This window comes from Marmota flaviventris, chromosome 4, assembly GCF_047511675.1.
Source record: "Marmota flaviventris isolate mMarFla1 chromosome 4, mMarFla1.hap1, whole genome shotgun sequence".
Classification (NCBI taxonomy): domain Eukaryota; kingdom Metazoa; phylum Chordata; class Mammalia; order Rodentia; family Sciuridae; genus Marmota; species Marmota flaviventris.
In genome coordinates this window covers 54,034,023-54,058,650 of record NC_092501.1, presented here as the reverse complement: position 1 = coordinate 54,058,650, position 24,628 = coordinate 54,034,023, and the positions used below count along the sequence as shown (strand labels likewise).

Below are 24,628 nucleotides of genomic sequence, written 5' to 3'. Positions count from 1 at the left end.
TGGAGCACTGGCCTGAGAGCGTTGCTGAGCAACGAGATTTTGTGGCACTCGCTACTCAAATAGTCAAGCAACCCATCCATTCCCGGCCTCCCCCTCTACTGGCCCTCAGCTACCACCAGAGCCTCTGTTAGACAATGAAGTGTGTGGCAGAGGGAGGGACCGAGACAGGGGGCGAAGTTTAATCATTGAACCAGGCGGACTGGAAGTATTTAGGCGGCAGCACCCAGCTCAAGGCCTGGACTAGAAGTGCTCAGCGCCCTGGAGTCGTGGGAAAAACACTGCCCTATTCTTTGGTCTTTAGTCTCCGCCTAAATCAGGAGAAACCAAACTTGGGGAAACATGTTTGCGGTACATTTGCTGGCATTTTACTTCACCAAGCTAAAAGAGGATCAGATAAAGAAGGTAAGGACTCACAAAGCCGAGAGATGTGGGGGCCTTCTGCAGATCTCCTCCTGCATCAGAAAAGGACTCAGGAGCTGGGGGTGTCGCTCAGGAGCAGAGCTGCTTGCCTAGCCCGGGGGAGACCCTGGGTTCCATTCCTAGTTTCAGAGAGCTTATGAAGAACAGCTCTGCCAGCCTCTGACAAGTAAAGACTCAGAGTGGGAAGGGGAGGTACGTCTGCATACCCCTGGGCAGTGCCTTACTGTCCCGAACCCTGAATTTCAGTGGAACTTTCTGGCAGATATCACAAAGGAAGGAGCTGAGGAGAAAGTGTAGGGAATGCTTGAAGGAGTTTGTCTCAGGAATGTAAGAGGAGGCTTGATTCAGGGATGCTTTCGGGGAAAGGCCACATGGAAGAGTCATTTGTAAAGAAGTTTTAAGAACTTTTGAAGAAGATCTGATTATGCATATATTTGAAAGCATATAAAATATAAGACCCCCAAGAGGAATGTAAAATTTATTTGTTTGCAGTAACTGGGGATGGAACCTGGGGCCTTGCTGTCTACCACTGAGCTATATCCCCAGTCCCTTTTGTTTTTATTGAGACAGCATCTCGATAGGTTGTCCTGGCTGGCCTCAAACTTATGATCCTCCTGCCTCAGCCCCCTAAGTAGCTGGGATTATAGTGTTTGCCATTGTGTCTGGCTATATAATTTGCTTATATTATAATGTATATATTTTACATATATATGTTTGTGTGTGTGTGTATATATATATATATATTTTTTTTTTTTTTGAGGGCTCCATATATAGTTCATGCTAGCCTTGAATTTCTGGCCTCAAGCCATCCTCCTGTCTCAGTCTCCCAAATAGCTGAGACTACAGGTGCATACCACTGTGCCTCGTAGTTTTAATGTGTGCTAATTGAAATGTTTATTATTAGCACATGCTATTTGCCAACAGTGCACTATTAAAGGTGTGCATTATTTGGTCACTTTGCCCCAGGAACTAGATTACAAAATTCATTCCAAATTTGGCTAGTTAAAGGTTGCCAAGGTCAACTGCGGGTAATCAGATTCTCTCCAGGCAGCTGAAACAAGCCTGCCTTTCGGGCTGCACTGGGCCAACTGACTGTCAGAAGCAGCAGGGCCACCGAGTGGCATGACTCAATTTATAGATAACAGATGGACTCAGCCAAGGTCACCCAGGTATTTAAGGTGAAATCCAACTAAACCTACATCTGAGATTGCTAATCCCAGCTGTTTCTATTTACTATGATGTCTTCCTGCTTTTCCAAATAAGAGGATGAAGCCCTCACAGCCTTAGTGTGTTTGGTGAGATAAACTTCCACTAAATTCTATTCATGAGGAAGTTAGGTGAGAGGTACAGCAAACTTAGAAATATAAAGCAGTGAGTTTAACCTTTTAATTTGTATTTGTTGGTTAGACTCACAGAGCCCCCTACTGGAGACTTGAGGAGGTGAACGAATCCTCCGCAGCCCTGCTTGGGATTCCCTTCCTGTTATTACCTTTGCTTGGGAAAGATGCAACTCCCACTCCCAAGAGGGAGGCTTGGAACCCTGAAATCTTTGGTTCTGCAAAGTTATTTCATTTCCTTGGCCCCTCTGTGGTGGCTGACCTTTTGTTCCACCCTAGGTTAAGGCAAGACATGTTTGTCCACCAGCCCAATTACAGGCTCCGATGGCCTCTGTGGAAACGCAGGCTCCCGGGTCCTTTTGCAAGAATCAGTCTTTGTAAATACCTGGAGTCGACCTGCCCCCTCCCTGTGGGAGGCAAGAAAGTGGAGCATTTTGCAGTTAACCTGGGAACCTAAGTGTTTCTGGGGGAGCCTGCTTTGTGGCTCTTGGGCTGAGTCATAGATTCTGAGAACATTCCTCCATGTGAATGTTCTCAGAAACACATCTGGTCAAAAGGCGCCCTGTGGTCCTGTAGCCAGTCCTGTCTTAGCTTGTGCCTCTAGAACGTCTGAGCTCACACATGCCTGCAAGGGTTACTATTCAGACCCTGGAACGGGTTTTTTTGTTTTTTGTTTTAAATCTCCTCATTCCAACATTAAAGACAAAAATAAAACAAAACAAATAAGAAGAATGGAAAAGAGGAACCCTCTGACAGCTTCTTTTCCAATTCAGTATGTTGACATTATTTGACCTGTCGATAGCACTTGGCCGGGCCTGGACACTGACCTGCAGACTGCTCTTCCATAAGAACAGGACAGGTCAGGTTTTCAGTGAGTCTTTTTTATGGTTTAGTAAGTCAACATTATGAAAATGTGGAAATGTTGCCTTTATTTTTTATTTTATTTATTTATTTGGTACCAGGGGGATTGAACCTGGAGGGGTTTAACCACTGAGCCACATTCCCAGCCCTTTTTTATATTTTATTTAGAGACAGGGTCTCTGAGTTGCTTAGGGCCTCGCTAAGTTGATGAGACTGTCTTTGAACTCAAGATTCTCCTGCTTCAACCTCCCAAGCCACTGGGATTACAGGTGTGCGCCATGGTGCCTAGTGAAATGTCACCTTTATTTATCTTTAATGACAAATACTGTCATGTTTGTTATGTGGGTGCCCTTGTGGCCATTTTTTTCCCATTATTATATTGATAATGTGCTGTATGTACAGTTCTGCATCTTTCTTTTTTCTTTTTGGTACTAGGGATTGAACCCAGGGGCAATCACTTAGTCACAATCCCAGCCCTTATTTATATTTTATTTATTATTTATATTTTATTTAGAGACAGGATCTGACTGAGTTGCTTAGGGTCTCACTAAATTGCTGAGACTGGCTTTGAACTCGAGATCTTCCCGCCTCAGCCTCCCGATCCTCTGGGATTACAGGCATGGGCCACTGTGCCTGGCTCAGTTCTGCATCTTGATTTTAGCACTTATTGTTTTGTTGTAAATGCTTATATCCACTCCTCCATTATCTGAATAATTATTAATTTAATGTCTTCCTAATATTTATTAAGTAGGTATGTCACAATTTATTTAAACTTTGCCTTCTCAATGACATTTGGATCCTCAAAAACATTCTTTTTTAGCAACTAAAATATTGTTACATATGTGAGATCATTTGAGTTCTCTGTTCAAAAATTTTTCCTAATTTGACTCAGATTGAAAGTCAGATTCCTTACAATGAAAAATATATTGCCATGACAAAGATGGGCCTGTGATTATTTTTCTCCATATTTAGCATTATTTAAAAGGTTAAATCTGACTGCTTTATATTTTTAAGTTTGCTGTACCTCTCACCTAACTTTCTCATTTAATAAATAGAATTTGGTGGAAGTTTCTCTCACTGGCTGTCAGCAGCAGCAGGATAGATTCCTGAAGTGAAACCAGTAGGTCAAAGAGCAGAACCTCTTTATGACTCTTGTTTCGTCCCAGGAGACCTCTGGACTAAGTGATCCCTAAGGCCCCATCCAGCTTCTACATTTTGCAGTTCAACAGTTCTGAGCTTCAAGGGGTGTTAACAACCCTTGTTGTTTGTGAATTTGCTTTTTCCAAGATAAACGCGATGGTTGCTGGCTCTCCTGTTTAGATGACATTTCCTATTACAGTTTGTGAGTCCCTCCAAAAGTGAGCTTGCTGTTCTGCAACCCCAACTCCCTCCTTTGGTGCCGGGGACATGTGTCCCTGGTTACACATGCCCCAGATCACCTGCATGGATTAAAAAGATAGTTTTTTTTTTTCTTCCTGTCCTAACAAACATACATTTCATTCTTCCTGTTTAGCTACTGGGCCAGGGACATAAAGAATAGATAAGAAACTGCTGGGTTGACATTCTTTCCACCATAACTTTGACTTATTGAAAGCAGAAGCCACCAATGGGCTAAATGACACTGGCAGGATGCAGTTCACAATGGCCCCCAAAGGGCCTCAAAAGCCGTGTCTTACTTACGAGGATGTCGTTCTGTGGATGCCTGAGAAGCTCTTGATACTCTCAGGCAGAGCAAAAATGATCAGCAGGTTGAGGGGGCACAGCCTTGAGGGGCTTTGACGTGATGATAAAGGACCAAGCTTGGTTCCCACATGGGGCATTCCCACTCTTTCTTCTCCAACCCCAATTACGTGGGTCACGTCCGGTCCGTGCGGTTTTCTGTGATTGTGTGTGGCTGTGCCACCAATTAATCCTCAACAGACGCGGGTGAGTAGGAAGCGCCTAATGAAGCCTGACCTGGTTATAGTCTTTCTTCTCAGACCCGCGGAAACCCAGTGCTCCTTTATTGTTAACAACCCTCTAATGGTTTTCTGGCCTCTCTCTGGTCCCCAAGTCCCCAGAGCCATGAGGCCCTTTCACTGGATTGGGTCTTTCTGTCCCTCTGAGGCCTGGCTGACGGCTGGGCACCCTCCTAGGATAAAGAGGGGAGCCCTGTGCTTCTGGTGTCATTTGTTGGTTGGGCACATGGATCCCCCATGGAGCTGTGAGCCAAAACCAGGCTGCGGAGTGGTCCCGGTGCTGTCCCTAATCTACACCTCTATGAATGCTCCTTCTGGCTCCAAGCCTTGTATTCCTCATCTCTCAGTTAGGGACAATAACTGTTGCCTCATCTGGCTGCTTCAAAGAGATATCATAGGGTTTTCATTTTTTGGTAATGGGAATTGAACCCAGGGGCGCTTAACCACTGAGCCACAACCCCAGCCCAGGAGCAAACTTTTCTCTAAGAACACGTGTTACAGTCTATAAAGTACTTTTGTGTATGTCACCTCATCAAATCTCTGTGACAGCTGGGTACGCTGGCACATGCCTATAATCCCAGAGGCTGGGGAAGCTTTTCTGCCCTTCCTGATGTGGTATCTTAACACCAAGTGGACTGAACACACCCGTGCTTTTTTTCGCTTCCTTCCTTTGGGGTAGGGGTCCTTTGCCTCAATTTCTTGGTTACTTGAATGACATCCGCTCATTTCCAATAGCAATTTGAGGTGAGTTTAAAAATTAAACTTCATTTTAATTAGGACAGCCAGTTAAATCAAAATGGAAATATAAAGGATTAGATTTATTTTTAAAGGAAATTTTTTTTTTGGTGCTGAGGATTGAACCCAGGGGTACTCAACAACTGAGCCATATCCCCATCCCTTACTACTTTTTATTTATTTATTGACTTTTTGGTACAGGGGATTGAACCCAGGGGTGCTGAGTCACATCCCCAGCCCTTTATATTTTTTTTATTTTGAGAAAGGGTTTTGCTACATTGCTGAGGCTGGCCTCAAACGTGCAATCCTCCTGCTTCAGTCTCCCCAGTCGCTGGGATTATTGGCATGTGCCACTGCACCCGTAAGGACTAGGTTTTAAAGATTGCAGTTGGAAACTGAATTTAGTTCTGAGCTTCCTAACAGCCAATAAACAAAGGGAAATGTTTTTGTATATGTCTATAATCATAATTAGATCAAAGGAAATTGCCCTGTTTAGGAATTGAAGATTCAGGCTATAGACTGTCCTTGCCAGTGGAGAGGAAATGGTACCACAGGAGAGGCCTTGAGGTGGGAATTGGAAGCCCTGCATGCTCCAGGAAGTCCCCACCCCCTGGCTACTGTCTGGTCAGAATAGCAGGAAGTCGATTCTTCCCCAGAGCTTGCCCTTTAGAGGAATAAGCGGGCACCTCTCAGTCTTCATCTGCTCCCCCAGCTCCCCACTTCGTCCCTGGCTGGTGGAGGGGCCAGCTAAGGAGACAGTGGGAGAGCCCATCACAAAGCTGCCCCTCAGTTGGGACACAGCCTCAGGGTGGGAGTGGGAGTTTACAGCCTTGGCTGCAGGGCAAGCACCCCCACCTGCCAACCCTGTCACCCCAACATCTGTTCCAGGTGGACAGATTCCTGTATCATATGCGGCTCTCTGATGAGACCCTTCTGGACATCATGGCCCGGTTCCAGGTTGAGATGGAGAAGGGCCTGGGGAAGGACACCAACCCCACGGCCTCGGTGAAGATGCTGCCCACCTTTGTCAGGGCCATTCCAGATGGCTCAGGTGAGTGGGGCTGGGGCTTCCGGACCTGGTCCCTGGCTCCTCCTGACTGATGAGTCCCTGATGTTTGCTTTTATACCCATCTTCTCTCCCCATGTCCCTTCTCCCTGACCCTCTTGGCTTCAGTGCTGCTGACCACCTTTGGGATCCACACATTAAGACACCTGGCATTCTCGCTGCCTATGTTGGCCTCACACATTCTGTCCTCTGTCTCTTTCTCTTTTTGGTACCATGGATTGAACCCAGGGGTGCTTAACCGCTGAGCCACATCCCCAACCCATTTTATATATTTTATTTTGAAGTAGGGTCCCCAAGTTGCTTAGGGCCTCGCTGTTGCTGAGGCTGGCTTTGAACTTGCAATCTTCCTGCCTCAGCCTCCTGAGTCGCTGAGATTACAGGTGTGCACCACCGCCCTCGGCCTGTCTCCTGTCTTGCTGCAGCATCCCACCATTCTCGCCCTGGTGAGCACCACCTTAACTTTCCAAGAGTAGTCTAGAAAGATCACTCAGTGCCTCAGATGGGAAGCATCCTCATACTGGGTCAGGTGCTTATCAGAATCCTGGTCACCATGGTGGATGAGAGTCTCCCCTGGACTAATGGCTCCATGAGGCCTGGGATTTATTCACCGCAGCGTTCGGAGCATCTAATGCACTGTGGGCCTGACATAGGAGTTGAAAGAACAATAAATGGCATTCATTCCTAGATATCTAGATTCTAGGCTAGAGAAATAATGAAAGGAAGCATGTTGCAATGGAAAGAGAATTAAATGACAATTCAAGAAAATTAGATTGTAGGCCTGACACTCTGACACTCCTTGGTGACTTTGGGCAAGTGATGAGCCTTGATTTCTCCATCTGTAGAATGAGAGCATTGGCCTAGGTATTGGTTTCTATCGTTATGTTTTATTTTGATCTCAGTTGCTTAGGGCCTTGCTGTTGCTGAGGCTGGCTTTGAACTTGCCTTTGTAGGGGTAAGCGGGAGCAGGCTGGCTGGCCCATGGGTCTGCATTAGGACTAGGCTCCATATTTGCCTGGGCATAAGATTTAGATTCACCCCGGGCAATTCCTAAACATGTGGTTTCCCAGGTCTCTCCCTGGAGGTCTAGTAAAATTTAGTGGATTCACACGACACAAATGTACGCTCTTACAGTCTGGTGGTCAGAACTCTGAAATGGTTCTCGTTGGGCTAAAATCAAAGGGTTGGCAGGGCTGCCTTCCCCCTGGAGGCTCCAGGGAGCACATCTCCCTGCCTTTTCCAGCTTCTGGGAGCCACTGCGTTCCTTGGCTTATACTCCTTTCTGTCTTCAAAGTCAGCAGTGTCACTTCATCAAATCTTTCTCTGGAAGCTGGGTGTGGTGCCTCATGCCTGTAATTCCAGCAACTTGAGAAGCTGAGACAGGAGGATCATGAGTTCAAAGCCAGCCTCAGCAACTCAGCAAGGACCTCAGCAACTTAGCAAGACCCTGTCTCTAAATAAAAATAAAAAAGGGCTGGATTATGCCTTGGTGGTAAAGCATCCCTGAGTTCAATCCCCCAGTACAAAAAACAAAATCAAGCTGGGTACAGTGGCACACGCCTGTAATTCCAGCAATTGGGAGGCGGAGGCAGGAGGATCGTGAGTTCAAAGCCAGCCTCAGCAAAAAGTGAGGCCCTGTCTCTAAATAAAATATAAAATAGGACTGGGGATATGGTTCAGTAGTTGAGTGCCCCTGAGTTCAATCCCCTGTACCAAAGGGAAAAAAAAAATCAAATCTTTCCCTATCTCTGACCCTCTGCCTCCCTCTTCCATACTTAGAGACCCTCTGATTACATTAGGCCCATTCAGATTATCCAAGATCATCTCTCAGGCTCAAGGTCAACTGATGATCAATTTTGAGTCTATTTAGTTCCCCTTTGCCATTTGCTCTAACATAATCAGGGATTGGGACATGAGGGGATGGGGGCATTATTTTGACTACCACAGCCTAGGGCTCTCTAGATGGGATCTGGGAGTTCCTACCTGACCGCTCCATTCTTAGCAAAGCCAGAAGAGAGAAAAGAACTGGTAATTACTGAGCATCTACTGCGGTCATGAAACACTAGGAACTCACTGCCAGTGTTCCACATAGAACCCTGTGGAGAAGATGCAGGTCAGATGGGAACAGTGCTCAGAGCCTTAGGGCCCCGGAAGGAGCAGGGGCTGAAGCTTGGGGAGTTCTCAGGGGGCCTTTGATTTGATTAGTTGAATTCTGGGTCACTCTGGGGCAATGTTTGGGTCAGAGTAGCTTGGCTCTGTTGGTTGAGAGGCCCGGCCTCCTTGCTGACAGATGTGTGATCCTGATGGGCAGAACATGAGCTTTGGAGGGAGACAACCGTACTTTGAAATCTCAGCCCCACCTCTGGCAGTACTCCATGAGAGTGTGAAGGGGCCTGTGGTCCTTGATGGGTCCTTCCGGGCCATTCTGCAGAAGCATCTGAGTCACAGGGTGTGCGTGGGGTTGGTGAGGAGCACGAGGGCTAAGTCCTCCTTGCTTCCTGAGCTGTGGCCCCACCTCCAGATACCAAGAAGGTGTGGCCCCAAGAAGCAAAGAGAGTGGCCTTGGATGATCTGGAGATATGGGGCTGGCTGCTTCAGATGGTTTAGAAGTGAGGTTGATCATGTTCCAGAAACTCCACCTTCCTCAGGTTTTTCACTGTTCACTTAGAACCTCTCACCTACCACATGGCGCCCAGTGGTTCTGTTGCAGAGAGGTCCCTGGGCCCAAGTATCTAATGAGCCCTTGCAAACCCCAGGACCACTGTGCTCCTGTCCTCATCCGTGCAAGGGGATGGTCAGCGTGCCCGTCCGACCGTGGGACTGTAAATGGAGGGGCCACAGGAGTTTCTCCCTTCCTCTCCGAAGACTTGAATCTTTTCATTTGGTGAAGTGAAATGACAATAGAAAGACCCACAGGAGAGCTAGTGTGCAAATTTATTAATGTTCACGGACACACAGGAGCCACACATAATGGGAAACTTGAACAAGAGTGGGGGTGGCTGTTGTGGCTTACATACCCTCTTCATAAGGGAGAGGGAAGTGGGGGATAAGGCAATCTCAGAGGGGTAGTAAATGATTTTTAGGGCCAAAGCATAAGCCCAGAGAGCAGACAATGGGCTGGGACAAAGTTCTTCCAGGCTCTAGGTATGGTATTTGGTTTTCGGTCTCCTTGGTGATAAGAAGTAACCTTCCTTGGTTAATGACATCTCGGTAGAGGACTGAAGGCAAATGTGTTCCTTCTCGGCAGATCGGGTCCCTGGGCAGACGAGGGGACTCCAGGGAAGGCCCTTCCTGAATTTGCTGCTCTCCCGGTGCTCCAGAGTGGCGCATTTGGGGGTCTTGTTTTCGGAGCTGACATTAGGATCCAGTGTGGTTTTGTGAATGAAGTGCTTTAAAATCTCCCAGATGTTGTCCCCAGTCTTCTGTGACTCTTGTGAGCTGATGGTGTCATTTCGTGATTACTGACAAAATCAAATAACCCTCTCCTGATCCCTGGGAGCTTCCATTCAGAAATGTATGCAATTTCCCTCGAGCTCCTTCTGCGTCTGCTCGCCTCCATAGCTTCCCCTCTCCTGAGGGTGTCAACCGTCTCCTGAGGCCGACTCACCTCCCAGCCTTTTAAAAATCTGCCAGGGACCATTCTTAGGACCAAGAGCCTTCACAGTGTTTTATCATCCTCCGCCTCTAGCAGGTGTGGAAGGAGGGGCCCCAGAAGCCCCCAGCCTGGGGTGGGGTGAAGGTGGTTAGGGGGCCTCAGCAGGACCCCAGCTGGCTTCTGCCTCCACGTGCTTCCTAGACCTGCACGTAGGCCTGGGATGAGCCCAGGGGCTCTGAAGTTACTTGCCAGCATGGCTGATGGTCCCAGAGGGTTTGTAGTTGTCTGAGAATAAGAATCAGATTCACCTGGAACAATTCCCAAACCCGGTTTTCCTAGCCTCTCCCTCTGGAGATGGAATGTCCAGAATCTCTGCTGCGGGTTATTGTGCGCCTTCAGGAGACACGGCACTGGGGAGTGCAGAGGGAAGGAAGGCACGGACCCTGGCATTGCTTAGGAGAAAGGAACCCCCATCTCTGAGCATCATAAGCCGCCAGCAGATGGTGGAAAATAGTCTGCCCAACTGGGAGGTCCTGAAGGCCCCCCGCTGTCCTGGCCCCCCTCCTCTGCCTGGGCAGGGCCTCCCTCCCTCAGGCTCCAGTGAGTTCTTCCTGTGGGGTTAGAGTCACATCACAGGAGGGATCACACCACGTGGTTTCCATGAAACAGCACCTTGAGTCACCAGAGGAGTGACATGTTTGCACAGTGATAACGGCACTCTGTGTGGTGTGGGGGGTGGGGAGAGGAAGATCTCCACACTAGCCAGGTCTCACACTGCCATTTGTGCAGCCCCATAGCCTCCTCTTTTGCTAAACCCTCGGGCTACCCTGATTGGTGCCAGAGGTTTTCTTTGTTCCCTCAAAATATCAATCAGACTGTGGCATTCCCTTGCTCAAAATCTTTCTGTGAGCCAGGTGCAGTGATGCACACCTCTAGTCCCAGCAGCTCAGGAGGCAGAGGCAGGAGGATCATGAGTTCAAAGCCAGCCCTCAGCAACTCAGTGAGGCCCTAAGCAACTCAGTGAGACCCTGTCTCTAAATAAAATATAAAAAGGGCTGGGGATGGGGCTCAGAGTTTAAGTGTCCCTGGGTTCAATCCCCTATACCAAAACAACAACAACAACAACAACAAAAAACCAAGCAAACAACAACAACAACACTTTCTGTGGCTCCTGCTCACCTTCTGGATAAAGCCCTAACTCTCTGGGGTAGGGTGAGTTTTCTAGATCCTTCCTGATTTACTCCAGACTACCTCCCAGGCTCATTTCTGCTTCAGAACCACAGGCGCCCATTCCTTTGCTCATGGTCTCTTCTTCCTGGAACACGGCTGTCCCCTGCCTGGCTACCTAACTTGCTCTCGTCCCCACACTCAGCTGTGTCTGCCCCCTCCCAGCTCTGATTTGGGCACCTCTTCCTGCACTTTCCACCATTAGAGTCCCTGTCCTCCTGATGGAAATGGCTTTCTTCTGCACCTGCACTGCTGATAAACTTCCCAAGGCATCTGCAGCCTTTCATCTTTGCATTCCTAGCACCAGGCCTGGGACATGGCACTGACAGGGGCCCCATATATGTTTGCACGTGGATTGTGTGATCTACTGATTTCCACACCAAGGAAACGTCTGGGTGAGCATCTCCAGCTGCTGCATGAGACGTGCTCATAAGAGATGGATAAGGTTTGCTCCCTGGAGTCCCCAGCCAGGTATCATGGCTTCACCTGGCTCATTTCAGAGCTGATCTGGGAAGATAATCTCCAGATGTTTCCACAGAAACAAAAGATGATGCTGGCTGAGTCTATAAATGAGGGTTCTCCACCCTGGAGACCTGGGTGCTTGTTTAGAAGTGCAGAATCTCAACCCAATGGATCACTAGCTGTATGCTCTGAGCCAGCTGAGGCTCTGCCTCTAGCTCATTGCTTGCCCAGATTGGAGAAACCCACCGGAGCCCAGTCAAGGAAAACACGATGTGTGAGGTCATGATATGAGGGACACAAGATCACGTGGGAATCCAAGGGCAGGAGTGGTGGTGTACTCAGGCCTCAAGGGGACTGGGCCTTGAATGCTTTCTGCCTGTGATTGCTACTTGCAGGTGACCCCGTTGGCTTCCTGCCTGACCACAAGGGTCAGAAGCACTGACGTTTTGGTTTCTACCATCTACTAGCAACTTCCTCTGTGTTTTATTTCATGCTTTACAAGGAGTGACTCTGGTCAGCTGGCTCCTGAGATCCAGGCAGGTGTGACAGCCATCATGTAGTAGGACACAAGGCCTGTGGGTGCTGGGTTTGTGAATTGGAAGTTTCACTGACCTGTGCTGTGGGCATGTATCCTGAAGCACCCCTGGTACTGGAACCTACTCTTTAGGCATGAATAATATGTACAAAGGCTTGTTGTCAAAGGGGTACAGGCCTGAGTTTGCATTCCATCTCTGGCTGATGCCAAAGGCACTGGCAGAGATCCTGAGTCCATGTGGCCAGGGCAGCCACACCAGCATGTGTGTCATTTCTATGTTTTGGTAACGGGCGTCTTTCTTGGACCAGGCTGTGTAGTGTTCCATTTTCTCCTTTTGGAATGGCTCTGGCCTAAAAATTAAGCATCCAGCTGGGTGTGGTGGCACACGCCTATAATCCCAGTGACTTGGGAGGCTGAGGCAAGAGGATTGCAAGTTCAAGGCCAGCCTCAGCAACTTAGTGAGGCCCTCAGCATCATAGCAAGACCCTGTCTCAAAATAAAAAATAGAAAGGGCTGGGGATGTGGCTCAGTGGCTGAGCACCCCAGGGTTCAATCCCTGGCACCAAAAAACAAGGCTTCACATGTGTCTTCCCCAAATGAACATTCTCATTTCCTGCAGCTTGGCTGAGTGGGGTGAACTCAGGCTGCAGAGTCGAACATACCTGGGCTCACACCTCACTTCTGTCCCCTGCTGCAGTGGCTCAGACACACGCCGCACTCCTCAAGCCCCGCCCCTCCCCCGCCAAGTGAGCATGCTGACACTCGCCCAGGGGGTGGTCGTGAGCACTAATGGCATTTCCATGTCCACCTTCCAACACTGAGCTCACCATAGCGCAGACCTCAGTGAACAGTGCCTGTCTTTTGTTTCTTAATAGAAAATGGGGAATTCCTTTCCCTGGATCTTGGAGGATCCAAGTTTCGAGTCTTGAAGGTGCAAGTCTCTGAGGAAGGGAAACGAAATGTCCAGATGGAGAGTCAGTTCTACCCAATGCCCAATGAAATCATCCGGGGAAACGGCTCGGAGGTACGGGGCAGGCGGGGAAGGCCTTGTCACCAGGGGTGAGAAACTGTGCCTTGGGCCCATGTCCTGTGCGTTTTCTTTCTGCAGCTGTTTGACTACGTGGCTGACTGCCTGGCAGATTTCATGAAGACCAAAGACTTGCAGCACAAGAAACTGCCCCTTGGCTTTACTTTTTCTTTTCCCTGCAAACAGACTAAGTTGGAAGAGGTAAGCCTGCGGGGTTGGAGAAGGTGCACTTGCGCAGGAGCCCGGCTGGGCACAGTGGGGACAGCAGGAGCTTTCTGGATTATCTTTCCCTCCACTGTTTGCTAGTGATGAGATGGCAGAGACCTGGTTAACACCGTGGCCTTGACTCTGCTCTTAACACGAGCAAAGCACAAAGGAGGGAGTGGAATGGTTTCCAGTGGTTCTCAAACCTTGGGATGCAGTTGAAACCCCTGGAGGGCTTGGGACCCAGGTTGCTGGGATCCACAGAATCACTGGGTCTGCAGCCAGGCCCTAAATTTGCATTTCTAACAGGTAATAGGAGACACGGAGTTGCTGGTTTGAGGACCAGAGTTAGGACCATTGACACCGCTGCCTAGCATTGGAGTGGGAAGCCTCAGGCATCTCTGTGAAAATAAGTTAAGGGCCAGGGACAATGAGCTTTCTGGGGGCCCAGGGGTTACTGTCAAGAGTGAAGTCTCTCCAGGCCACTCCTGTTTGCGGGGTGGTGGCCTCTAAATCTCCTACTGCACACTCTGGCTATGACACCCAATGGTTCATCATAAGTGGCTTGGGCCACTTACTGCTTGGTGCTGGTAGTAGAGCTTCCATATCCCCCAGACCTGGCCTTGAATCACGGTGTCTCCTTGAACAAGTTACTTAACTTCCGAGCCTTTTGTTTGTTCATTCATAAAACAAGGGTGATAATATTTACTTGCTGGTTAAAGGGAAGCTTGACAGATTATTTGTAAAGAGCTTAACGTGGTGCATAAGCCATAGCCACTGGGTCCGGATGACTGTCTCTGTGCTTTTGTACCTCATTCCAAAGTCAACAGGTGTCTCTGGAGGGCAGGTGCTGTTTGTCTGATTCTCTACCCCCCCCCCCCACTTTAACAGGTGCTTTATAACTATCTTACAATTCAAAGGTGCTGTCAATCATTTGATTCCATTGAGTAGGAACTTGCCATCCTCTCTTCAGCAAAGCAAGGCTGAGGTTTTCTTTCTTTCATAAATAAAAGGATTGGGGGGAAATAACAGAAAGAAGGTTTCAGAAAATGTTTAGATGAGACCTTGATGAACTTAGATCTGAGCTTCACTGACATTGCTGTGTGTAAGAGCAGAGGCAGGCAGTTGGGAATCAGGTGTTCAAGTCAGTCCGAGGTGCAGGCTTTGAGCCAAAGATTAATCACCTGTCACCTGGGGCCCGAGGAAGCAGGGAGAGTTTCTCAGGCTTTGTGGGGGTCAGTTTACCCTCAGGATGTGTGATTAAGGGAGCTTATTTGAGAAATTAAAAGTGATTAAAGAAGATAAGGGCTTGAGAATTAAAAGGCATCTACTTGGTTTGGGGGGTTTATTGCTTAATTTTTTTGGTGCTGGGGACTGAACCCAGGGCTTCTCTCACTCTAAGCATTTGCTCTGCTACTGAGCTACAGCCTTGATTTTGTGTGGGTCTGAGTATGTTCGGGGTAGGTACTGGGAATTGAACCCAGGGGCCACTGAGCTATACCCCAAACTTTTGTTTTGTTTTGTTTTTGAGATATAGTCTTGCTAAGTTGCTAGACCATAAACTTGCATCCTCCTGCCTCAGCCTCTTGAGTACCTGGGGTTACAGGCATGTGCCACTGTGCCCAGCAATCATTGTTTTCTTTCTTTCTTTTATTTTTTTAAATGAGAGAGCAGAAAAGCCAAGCCAAAGATAAATTTTTCTGTGTGTTCTCATGGTAAAATAGTCATTTTTTTTTTGAGAGAGAGAGAGAGAGAGAGAATTTTTTAATATTTATTTTTTAGTTTTCGGTGGACACAACATTTTCATTTTATTTTTATGTGGTGCTGAGGATCAAACCCAGCGCCCCACGCATGCCAGGCAAGCGCGCTACGGCTTGAGCCACATCCCCAGCCCGGTCATAATTTTTTAAGATTTAAAAAAATGAGGGTTGCCGGGTGCAGTGGTACACACCTGTAAGCCCAGAATGCTTGGGATGCTGAGGCAGGAAGATTAAGAGCTCAAAGCCAATTTTAGTAACTTAGTGAGACCCTAAGCAACTCAGTTAGAGACAGACTAACTTAGAGACAGACTTAAAGAAGAAAATAGAAATCACCTCCAATCCCAGAATTCAGAAATATCTGCTTCTAGAACTGCAGGATTTCTCATCTAGTCACATCTACATTAAATACTAATGTCATGCTGTGAATAGTTTTAAAATAAATAGTTGTATGTTATTATTTATTTTTCCACAACTTAATATTATACCACGAGCCTTTATCCCTCAGTTTCCCATACACTTTTTCCCTAACAGATCCCACATTTTCCCTGGTACCCTTTGGAGGGAGAAGCCACTCTACACCTCACTCTCTCTGATGAACCTGGATCATGAAAAGCCTATGGAGAAAAAAAAAAAAGCCTGTGAAAAATAAGTTAGAGAGAGCTACCGCGGGGTGGCGCTGTGGTGCAGCATAGAAACCTGGCGGCGGACCGGAGTCAGAGACCTTGCAAAGGAATGGGCTCTGGGTGTCACTCACTGTGAGAACTAGAGCAGTTCCCTGTCTCTAAATAGCAGTTTCTTTTTTCTTTTTCTTTTCTCCTCCTCTTCCTCCTCTTTCCCCTCCTCCTCTTCCTGCTTCACCAACCCTCCCCCTCCCCCTAACCCCCCCTTTCCTCCCTCTGTCCTTCCCCCTCCTTCTTTTTTACTGGGTACTGAACCCAGGTGCGTTAAACCTCTGAGTCACGTCCCCAGTCCCCTTTTTATATTTTATTTAGAATCAGGATCTCACTAAGTTGCCCAGGGCCTTGCTCTGTTGCTGAGGCTGGCTTTGAACTCATGATCCTCCTGCCTCAGCTTCCCCAGCCGCTGGGATTACAGGTGTGTGCCACAGCACCTGGCCTAAATCGAAGTTTCTTTATCCATAAGCTGAGGGGATAGGAAGAAGTGTGGTTGGGAGTTTATGAGCTTAGTCACTCTTGACTGGGTGGACTTGGGAGATTCTTTCAACCTCCAGGTTCTCTTCTAGTCTGAAAAATTATATGATTATTTGTGATTTCAGACATGAAACATCTGGGAAACATCATTTGTAAAGAAATTATTGATAATCAGGCGTGGTAACTTACTCCTATAGTCCCAGCATCTGGGGAAGTTGAGGCAGGAGGATTGAAATTTGGAAGCCAGCCTGGGCAACCTCGTGAAACTAGTTTCAAGATAAAATTGAAAGGGCTGAGAATGTAGCTCAGTAGTAAAGTGCCCTGGGTCCAAAAAAATAAAAAAGATTGATACAACTTGAAAACTATTTTTCCAAGTGGAATTAAGTTTTTGAGGGAGTCCTACAAGGTAATACCTTGCTAGTTTTTGTTTTGGGGACCTGCAAATCATACAACATGTAGATACCGTATGCCAGATATTTTCATCAGAGCATGCTTGTGTGTGTGTGTGTGTGTGTGTGTGTGTGTGTGTGTGTGAGAGAGAGAGAGAGAGAGAGAGAGAGAGAGAGAGAGAGAGAAGTGGTATTTCTTCATATCCTCCATAGGAAAGAGATATTCCAATTATACAGTTGAATAAACGAAGGCTCCAATGTCTCAGGAATCCAAGTGTTCTGTTTTTTTTTTTTTTTTTGGTACCAGGGATTGAACTCAGGGGCACTTAACCACTGAGCCACATCCTCAGCCCTTTTTTTGTATTTTATTTAGCAATAGGGTCTCACTTGCTAAGTTACTGAGGCTGGCTTTGAACTCTCCATTCTCCTGCCTCAGCCTCCTGAGCCACTGGGATTACAGGCATGCCCCACCACGCCTAGTAGTTCTAACTCTTCTGTAATCGCTCTGTTACTATATATCAAGTTTCAGTCTACTCACATGGGAGGAATAAATACTAAAAAAGTCATCTGAAGTGATATTAGAAGAATCTGTCCACAATAGCCAAGCTATGGACTCAACTGCAATGTCCACCAACAGATGAATGGATAAAGTGTGTCCCGTGTGCACAACAGAATATACCGTTCAGCCAAAAAAGGACGAAATTCTGTCACATACAGCAAAGTGGATGAGGCTGGAGGATGTTCAGTGAAATAAGCCAGGCACAGAAGGACAAATACCACACGATCTCACTCATTTTTTTTGAATCTGCAAAAGTTGATCTTGTGGAAGTAGAAAGTAGGATGGTGGTTTCCATCAGCTGGGAAGGGTTAAAAGGAGGGAAGGCTGAGGAGAGAAGGGCCAGTGGGTACAAATTCCCAGCCAAATAGGAGAAATAAATTCTGGTGTTCTATTGCACAGTACTATTGCACAGTAGGGCAACTATAGTGGATGAAATTATATTATACATTTCAAAAGGACTACAAGACTGAATATTCTAACCACAAAGAAGTGCTCAATGTTTGAGGTGATGGATTTGCTAATTTTCCTGATTGATCATTACACATTAGATACGTGCATTCAAACATCACACTGTACCCCATAATCTGAACAGTTTTTATGTGTCAATTGAAAACAAAATGAGAGAAAATATTGGGGGTGCTTCAGCCTAGAGAAGAGAAGCCCGTGGGTGATGTTCTGTGCGCTTGATGTTTCTGCTGCTCCGTTTGGACTGGATCTGATGTCTCCCCACAGGGTGTCCTGCTTTCATGGACCAAGAAGTTCAAGGCACGGGGTGTTCAGGACACGGACGTAGTGAGCCGCCTGACCAGAGCCATGAAAAAACACAAGGTGAGGTATTGACTTTGGCATGAGGACCTCTCCCAGTCCCAGCCCCTTTCTCTTGGGGGGTCTTGTTCTGTGCCTGCCTGGAAGGAGAATCAGAGAAGGAACTTCTTCAGGGACATCCCACTGTAGCACAGATGTGGCCATTTTGGATCAACCCACTGGGGACCCTTTGTCTGTGGGGTGGCTCCCATCACTGTTGAAAGGTAGCCCAGCACCTCCCTGCACTTCCCTGAGTCCCCCACTGGCCGCAGCCCTTCAGGGGGACTTAGTTAAACCCCGGGCTGTGCATATCCACCCCTCCTCTCTCAGGCTCCACAGATGGTTTGCTCCTTGATGAGCTGGAAAGTGCAGCACAAATAAATCCCAACTGCTTGTTACCCCGAAGGAAAGAGTACACACATATGTGTGTGTGTGTGAATGTGTGTGAGTGTGTGTGTGTGTGTGTGTATTTTTACTGTGCCAGGGATTGCACCAGGGCCTCTCCAGTGCTAGCTGAGTGCTCTGCCACCGAGCGGCGTCCCCAGTGCAGAGGGCTGTTGTGCTGTGCAGCCTTCTGGTCTTTTTTCTCTTTAAGGCTGGGCTTCTATTCCTTGGTAGCCTTCATTTTTCTCTTAACATTATCAGTTTATTTAAAAATGTTCCTCCAACCCTGGGGAACCCTGTGCAATGACCCAAGTTGACTTGGCAGAAAAGGAAACCACGGCATGACCCCTGGAGGGGGGCTTGCTGGGGACCAGGTTCCTGTGGCGAGACTTTGGCTTTCTTCCCTAGAGACACCGTTGCGCCCAGCATAGGTGTGTTTTCCTCTGTGCGCTCTCAGGCTTCCTCACACAAGGGTGTGGGGAACAACCCTCCTGATGGGCTGTCCATATTCCCTCTGCACGGAGGCCTTCACCCTCAGAGGAGGAGCACAGGTCCCCTCTCCCTCTCCCTCTCCCGGCCTCTGACCTTCATACACCCCACTTCTCCCCTCAGGCCCAGCAGGAGGAATCTAGTGATGTCTCAACTAACTGCTTTCCTAGGGAAGGGGAAGGGTCCTACCTCCTTCCCACCCACTGATGCTCTCGGGGCCTTGTGTTCAACAGGACCTGGATGTGGATATCCTGGCTTTAGTCAATGACACCGTGGGGACCATGATGACATGTGCCTATGATGATCCCTACTGTGAAGTCGGTGTGATCATTGGTAACTCATTTGAACTTATTTTTCGGAGGTGGGAGAAAGGGGCTTGTTTGGAGCTTAGTTTCAGCAAAACCTGAGTAAATGATGGGGGGGCTGACCCTGTCCATTTAGGAGAAGCGACTTAAGGAGATGGGAAATTGATTCATTCATTCACAAGTGTTTCCCGCAGGCTGTGGTGTGTGGGCCCTGGCCTGAGCCCTGGGCTTGCAGCCGTGGGCTCCTGTGCTCTTCTAGAGTTTGCAGAGGGGAGGTGGGGAAGGACAGGGAGACTGACACTCATAAAATAATTTCTGGTGGTGGTGAGCATGATGAAGAAGTTAACACAGGCTGCCATGACAGAGTGAGGGGTGAGGAGGAGAGGAGGAAGAGAGGGAAGGGTGGAGGTGGAGGGAGAGGTGTCCCTGGCAGGGAGGAGCCTCTAACCTCAGAGATGAGTCCAGGCTGCTCGAAGGAACCTCAGAGGCTGAGGGTGGCTGCATCAAGTAGGAGAAGGCTGGTCGGGGAGGGTGGGAGGAGGGGGAAAGGCCACCAGCTTTTATCCAAGAGGGATGAGAAGCCCTGGAGGACTTTGAGTGGGGGTTGGATAAATGGATAAGTGTTTTAAAAAGCTTTCTTTGGCTGCTGCATGGAGGATCAATTCATGGGGACAAGGATGATCAGTCAAGAGGCTGTGCTGTCAGGGGACATCAGGAGCCCCAGAGATATCCAGCAGGTGGGAGGGGCTCTGCAGGAGGGCCCATGAGAAGGCAGGAGGGACCTGGTCTCTAGGTTGTTCTTGAATAGCCACTTCTCCCCTTCCCATTTCTCTACCATGACTGGGAAAGTTTTCTGAATTGATCTGTCTTAATCTCCAAAAGCACCTCCTCAGCCCGACTGTCTGGAAGGGCAGAGTCTTTAAACCTGAGCAGCTTCCTGTGCCTTTCCATTTCCAGGAGCGCCACACCTCAGAATGGGGTGGCCTCCACCCATGACATCCAGCTGCTATCCTGTGGACAGGATCTCACTGAGTTGCTTAGGGCCTTGCTTTTGCTGAGGCTGGCTTTGAACTCGTGATCCTCCTGCCTCAGCCTCCTAAGCCGCTGGGATTACAGGCATGCGCCACTGAGCCTGGCCACGTTCTGCTTTCTTACATTTCCCATTTTTTCATGTTGGCATTTCAAATACTCAGTCCAGCATGTCAGAGAAATAGAAAAAAAATATTTTAAAGACATCTAAAGCAGCTTGTCTGAGGAATATTAATTCTCATGCTACAGGTGTGCAGTTCAGTGGCTTTTTGTAAACTAACAGAGCTTCATCAATATCCTTTCTAATTTTAGAACATTTCCATCAACCCAAAAGACTCCAAAAAGACTCCCCTTGCAGGGTTCCCCAATACTGAAGTATTTGAGGGATTTTCCTGTAGTGATCTTGTATTTGGATATGAATCGTTACTTTCTTAGGTGCTAGTTAATCACTGTCACAGAGAAGATAGCGCATATGCTAGAGCCACTTTTAGCAGGGGGTAAGTAGAGTATTTTTAGTGTCAAATAAAAAGGAATGTCAGTAGCTTACAGAGCAGCTTGCTCTGGGTTGGGTGAGTGGGCTTCCCCCCCAATATTTACAAGATTAGCTTAACTCAGCCTTCTCTTCTAAGTGCGCTTTGTCAGCTTTCATGCATATTCATGAGGGACGGCTTCATAATTGACTCCATTCATAACCGCCATCCATTAACACACTGAGAAGCACGGGCTCGGCATGTCAGCTCTATTCCTCATGAGCTTGAGGCTTGCCAAAGCTGCTCTCCTCTGCCAGCACCAGCCCTGGGGAGTGGATCAAAAGCACTTTGTGTGCATTCTTCAGGACTCCAGGCAGTTGGGTTCTCCATGTCCTGCCCAGCCGGGCGCCCTTTCCTCTTTGCATATTCTCTCTGATCCCTTTTCCAGGAACTGGCACCAACGCATGTTACATGGAGGACATGAGCAACATTGACCTTGTGGAAGGCGACGAGGGGAGGATGTGCATCAACACAGAGTGGGGGGCCTTCGGGGACGATGGGGCCTTGGAGGACATCCGCACCGAGTTTGACAGGGAGCTGGACCTTGGCTCGCTCAACCCGGGGAAACAACTGTGAGTGCCCATTTGCTCTGATCTGGGCATCGGCACCAGGCACTGCCTGATCCCTGGTGCCTTGTACCTGGGAGGCTCTCCACGTGTGACCAGTCATCTGTCACAATGAGTTTATAAGGCAAGGCTTGTATTTCAGTTTTATTTGGCAGATGAACAGATGGAAGCCAAGGAAGTGGTCTGGCTGTCTCCTAGGTCATATCCCTAGCTCTAGTTCCGCCCGTATTTCTGGAGTAGGATGTGCTTCAAGGCGTTGGAGATGAGGCCGTGAACCAAACCACAGGTCTGGCCCTCTTGGAGCACATAGGCAAGCAGCCACAGAAGGAACCCAGGCATGCCAGGTGCGGTGGCACACGCCTGTCATCCCAGAGGCTCGGGAGGCTGAGGCAGGAGGATTGTGAGTTCAAAGTCAGCCTCAGCAACTTAGTGAGGCCCCAAGCAACTCAATGAGACCCTGTCTCTAAATAAAGTACAGAAAAGGGCCTGGCCAGGCCTTCCTTCGTGTCTGCTGACCACACCCTTCCCAGCCTCATCCCATACACGTCTCTATATTTAGGTGTCTGCCGCAGCTCTTCATCTACATGCTGAGCTCCCTGAAGGCAGCTTACACGATTGACCTTCCTTTCCTTTCTACACACTGAGTCTTACACATTATTGAACTTCATTGAGAGTTTGTTAAGTGAAAGAATGTTTAAATTAAGAAAAAAACCATATATATATATATGTGAAATATATATATTTTCATTCCCCTAGTACCATATATATATATATATATGGTACTAGGGGAATGAACCCAGGCCGCTTAACCACTGAGCCACATTCCTAGCCTTTTTAAAAACTTTTATTTTGAGACGAAGCCTTGCTAAGTTCCTTAGGGCCTCGCTAAATTGCTGAGGCTGGCTTTGAACTTGTGATTCTCACCCTCCCAAGTTGCTGGGATTAGGGGTATGTGCTGCTGCACCCCATAAAAATTAATTTTGAATTACTGAAAAGTTGTGAAAGTAGTACAACGTTTCCCCATACCCATTCACTCAAATTCCCCAAATAGTAATATTCTATCTCTCTGTATATATGTATGTCTGTGCTTATAACACACATAATATACACTTACATATGTATGTATAAGATTATTTTTTCTGAGCCAGGTGCAGTGGCACATGCCTATAATTTCAGCAACTTGGGAAGCTGAAGCAAGAGGATTGCAAGTTCGAGGCCAACCTCAGCTATATATATATATTGGGTACTGGTGATTGGATTCATGGTCTAGCAAAGCTATCACTCTGCCACTGAGCTACATTCCCCACTTTTAAAATATTTTATTTTATTTTATTTTTTTAAATGGTAGTTTCTTTTTTTTTTAAGAGAGAGAGAGAGAATTTTTTAATATTTATTTTTTAGTATTTGGCGGACACAACATCTTTGTTTGTATGTGGTGCTGAGGATCGAACCCGGGCCGCACGCATGCCAGGCGAGCGCGCTACCGCTTGAGCCACATCTCCAGCCCTAAAATATTTTTTAAATTAATTTTTTTATCCTCACTCTTTTAAAAAATTTTTTCTTAGTTGTAGATGGACATAATATGTTTATTTTATTTATTTATTTTTATGTGGTGCTGAGGATAGAACCCAGTGCTTCACACGTGCTCGGCAAGCACTCTACCACTGAGCTACCCCCCCCAGCTTATCCCCACCCTTTTTATTTTTTATTTTGAAAGTAGCTGAGATTACGGTTATGCACCACGTGCCTGGCCCCCACCAGTGTCTTTTTTTTTTTCTGAGCTTTATAGTTATACATAGTAGTTGGGCTCATTCTGACCAACAAACACAAAAAAAATCGATTTCAGTTCATGATCCTCCCTTTCCCTCCCATCCTCCCTCCCCTCTCCCATGCTCCTTCTACTCTACTTACTTTTGCTTGTCTATTCACCAATGTCTTTTTAAAATATATTATTTAGTTGTAGATAGACACAATACCTTTATTTTATTTATTTTTAAATATTTTTTTTTTATGCTGTCCCTCCCTCTAATTTATATTTAGTTTATTATTTTTCTTTTTTTTTTTCTTTTTTTTTTTTTTAATTTTTTATTGTTGGCTGTTCAAAACATTACATAGTTCTTGATATATCATATTTCACAATTTGATTCAAGTGGGTTATGAGCTCCCATTTTTACCCCATATACAGATTGCAGAATCACATCAGTTACACATCCATTGATTTACATATTGCCATACTAGTGTCTGTTGTATTCTGCTGTCTTTCCTATCCTCTACTATCCCCCCTCCCCTCCCCTCCCCTCCCCTCCCCTCCCCTCTTCTCTCTCTGCCCCCTTTACTGACATTCGTTTGTCCCCCTTGTATTATTTTTCCCCTTCCCCTCACTTCCTCTTGTATGTACTTTTGTATACCTCTGAGGGTCTCCTTCCATTTCCATGCATTTTCCCTTCTCTCCCCCTTTCCCTCCCACCTCTCATCCCTGTTTAATGTTAATCTTCTTCTCATGCTCTTCGACCCTACTCTGTTCTTAGCTACTCTCCTTATATCAAAGAAGACATTTGACATTTGTTTTTTAGGGATTGGCTAGCTTCACTTAGCATAATCTGCTCTAATGCCATCCATTTCCCTGTAAATTCTATGATTTTGTCATTTTTTAATGCAGAGTAATACTCCATTGTGTATAAATGCCACATTTTTTTTATCCATTCATCCATTTTAGGTGGACACAATATCTTTATTTTACATTTCTGTGGCTCTACCACTGAGCCACAACCCCAGCCCTTATTATTTATTTTTAATATTTGTTTAGTTGTAGATGGACACAATATCTTTATTTATTTACTTTTATGTGGTGCTGAGGGTCGAACCCAGTTCACACGTGCGGGGCTGGTGCTCTACCACTGAGCTACAGCCACAGCCACCCCCTTTTTTAAATGAGTTTCAATTTCTTCCTATCATTGTTTAATTTGATGCTCCAAGTTTTTTCTCCAGATTTAGCCAAAGGAAGTCCCTTCAAGCTGACTCCTGCGTCCTCATGACATGTTTTCATTGCTCTTAAGTAGCTTGTCCTTTAGCGCAGAGAACATGTCCCAAGTTCATTTCCCACTTTCCCAGCCCCAGACACCTTGGTGAATGAATATTTAGGCACTTCCTAGAAATCATTCAAACACTAGAAATGCAAACCCTCACAGCACATTCCTGCCTTGGCTGTACCCACACCCAGCATACCCCAGCTTCCCTG

The 24,628-nt window shown here is 47.1% G+C and overlaps 1 protein-coding gene across 2 annotated transcripts in view; it reads left to right on the top strand.

The window, feature by feature from the left end:
• The first annotated feature begins 339 nt into the window (after positions 1–339).
• Positions 340–24,628, top strand: part of Hkdc1 (hexokinase domain containing 1) — a 46,382-nt gene continuing 22,093 nt past the window's right edge. Inside the window, exons 1-7 of one of the 2 annotated variants that reach the window (XM_027931290.2) lie at positions 340–402; positions 6,200–6,362; positions 13,069–13,217; positions 13,302–13,421; positions 18,016–18,111; positions 19,194–19,293; positions 21,213–21,396. In XM_027931290.2, coding sequence (XP_027787091.2) covers positions 340–402; positions 6,200–6,362; positions 13,069–13,217; positions 13,302–13,421; positions 18,016–18,111; positions 19,194–19,293; positions 21,213–21,396 — 875 coding nt within the window. The remainder of the gene's footprint in view (positions 403–6,199; positions 6,363–13,068; positions 13,218–13,301; positions 13,422–18,015; positions 18,112–19,193; positions 19,294–21,212; positions 21,397–24,628) is intronic. The other variant, XM_071610723.1, reaches the window with a different exon arrangement.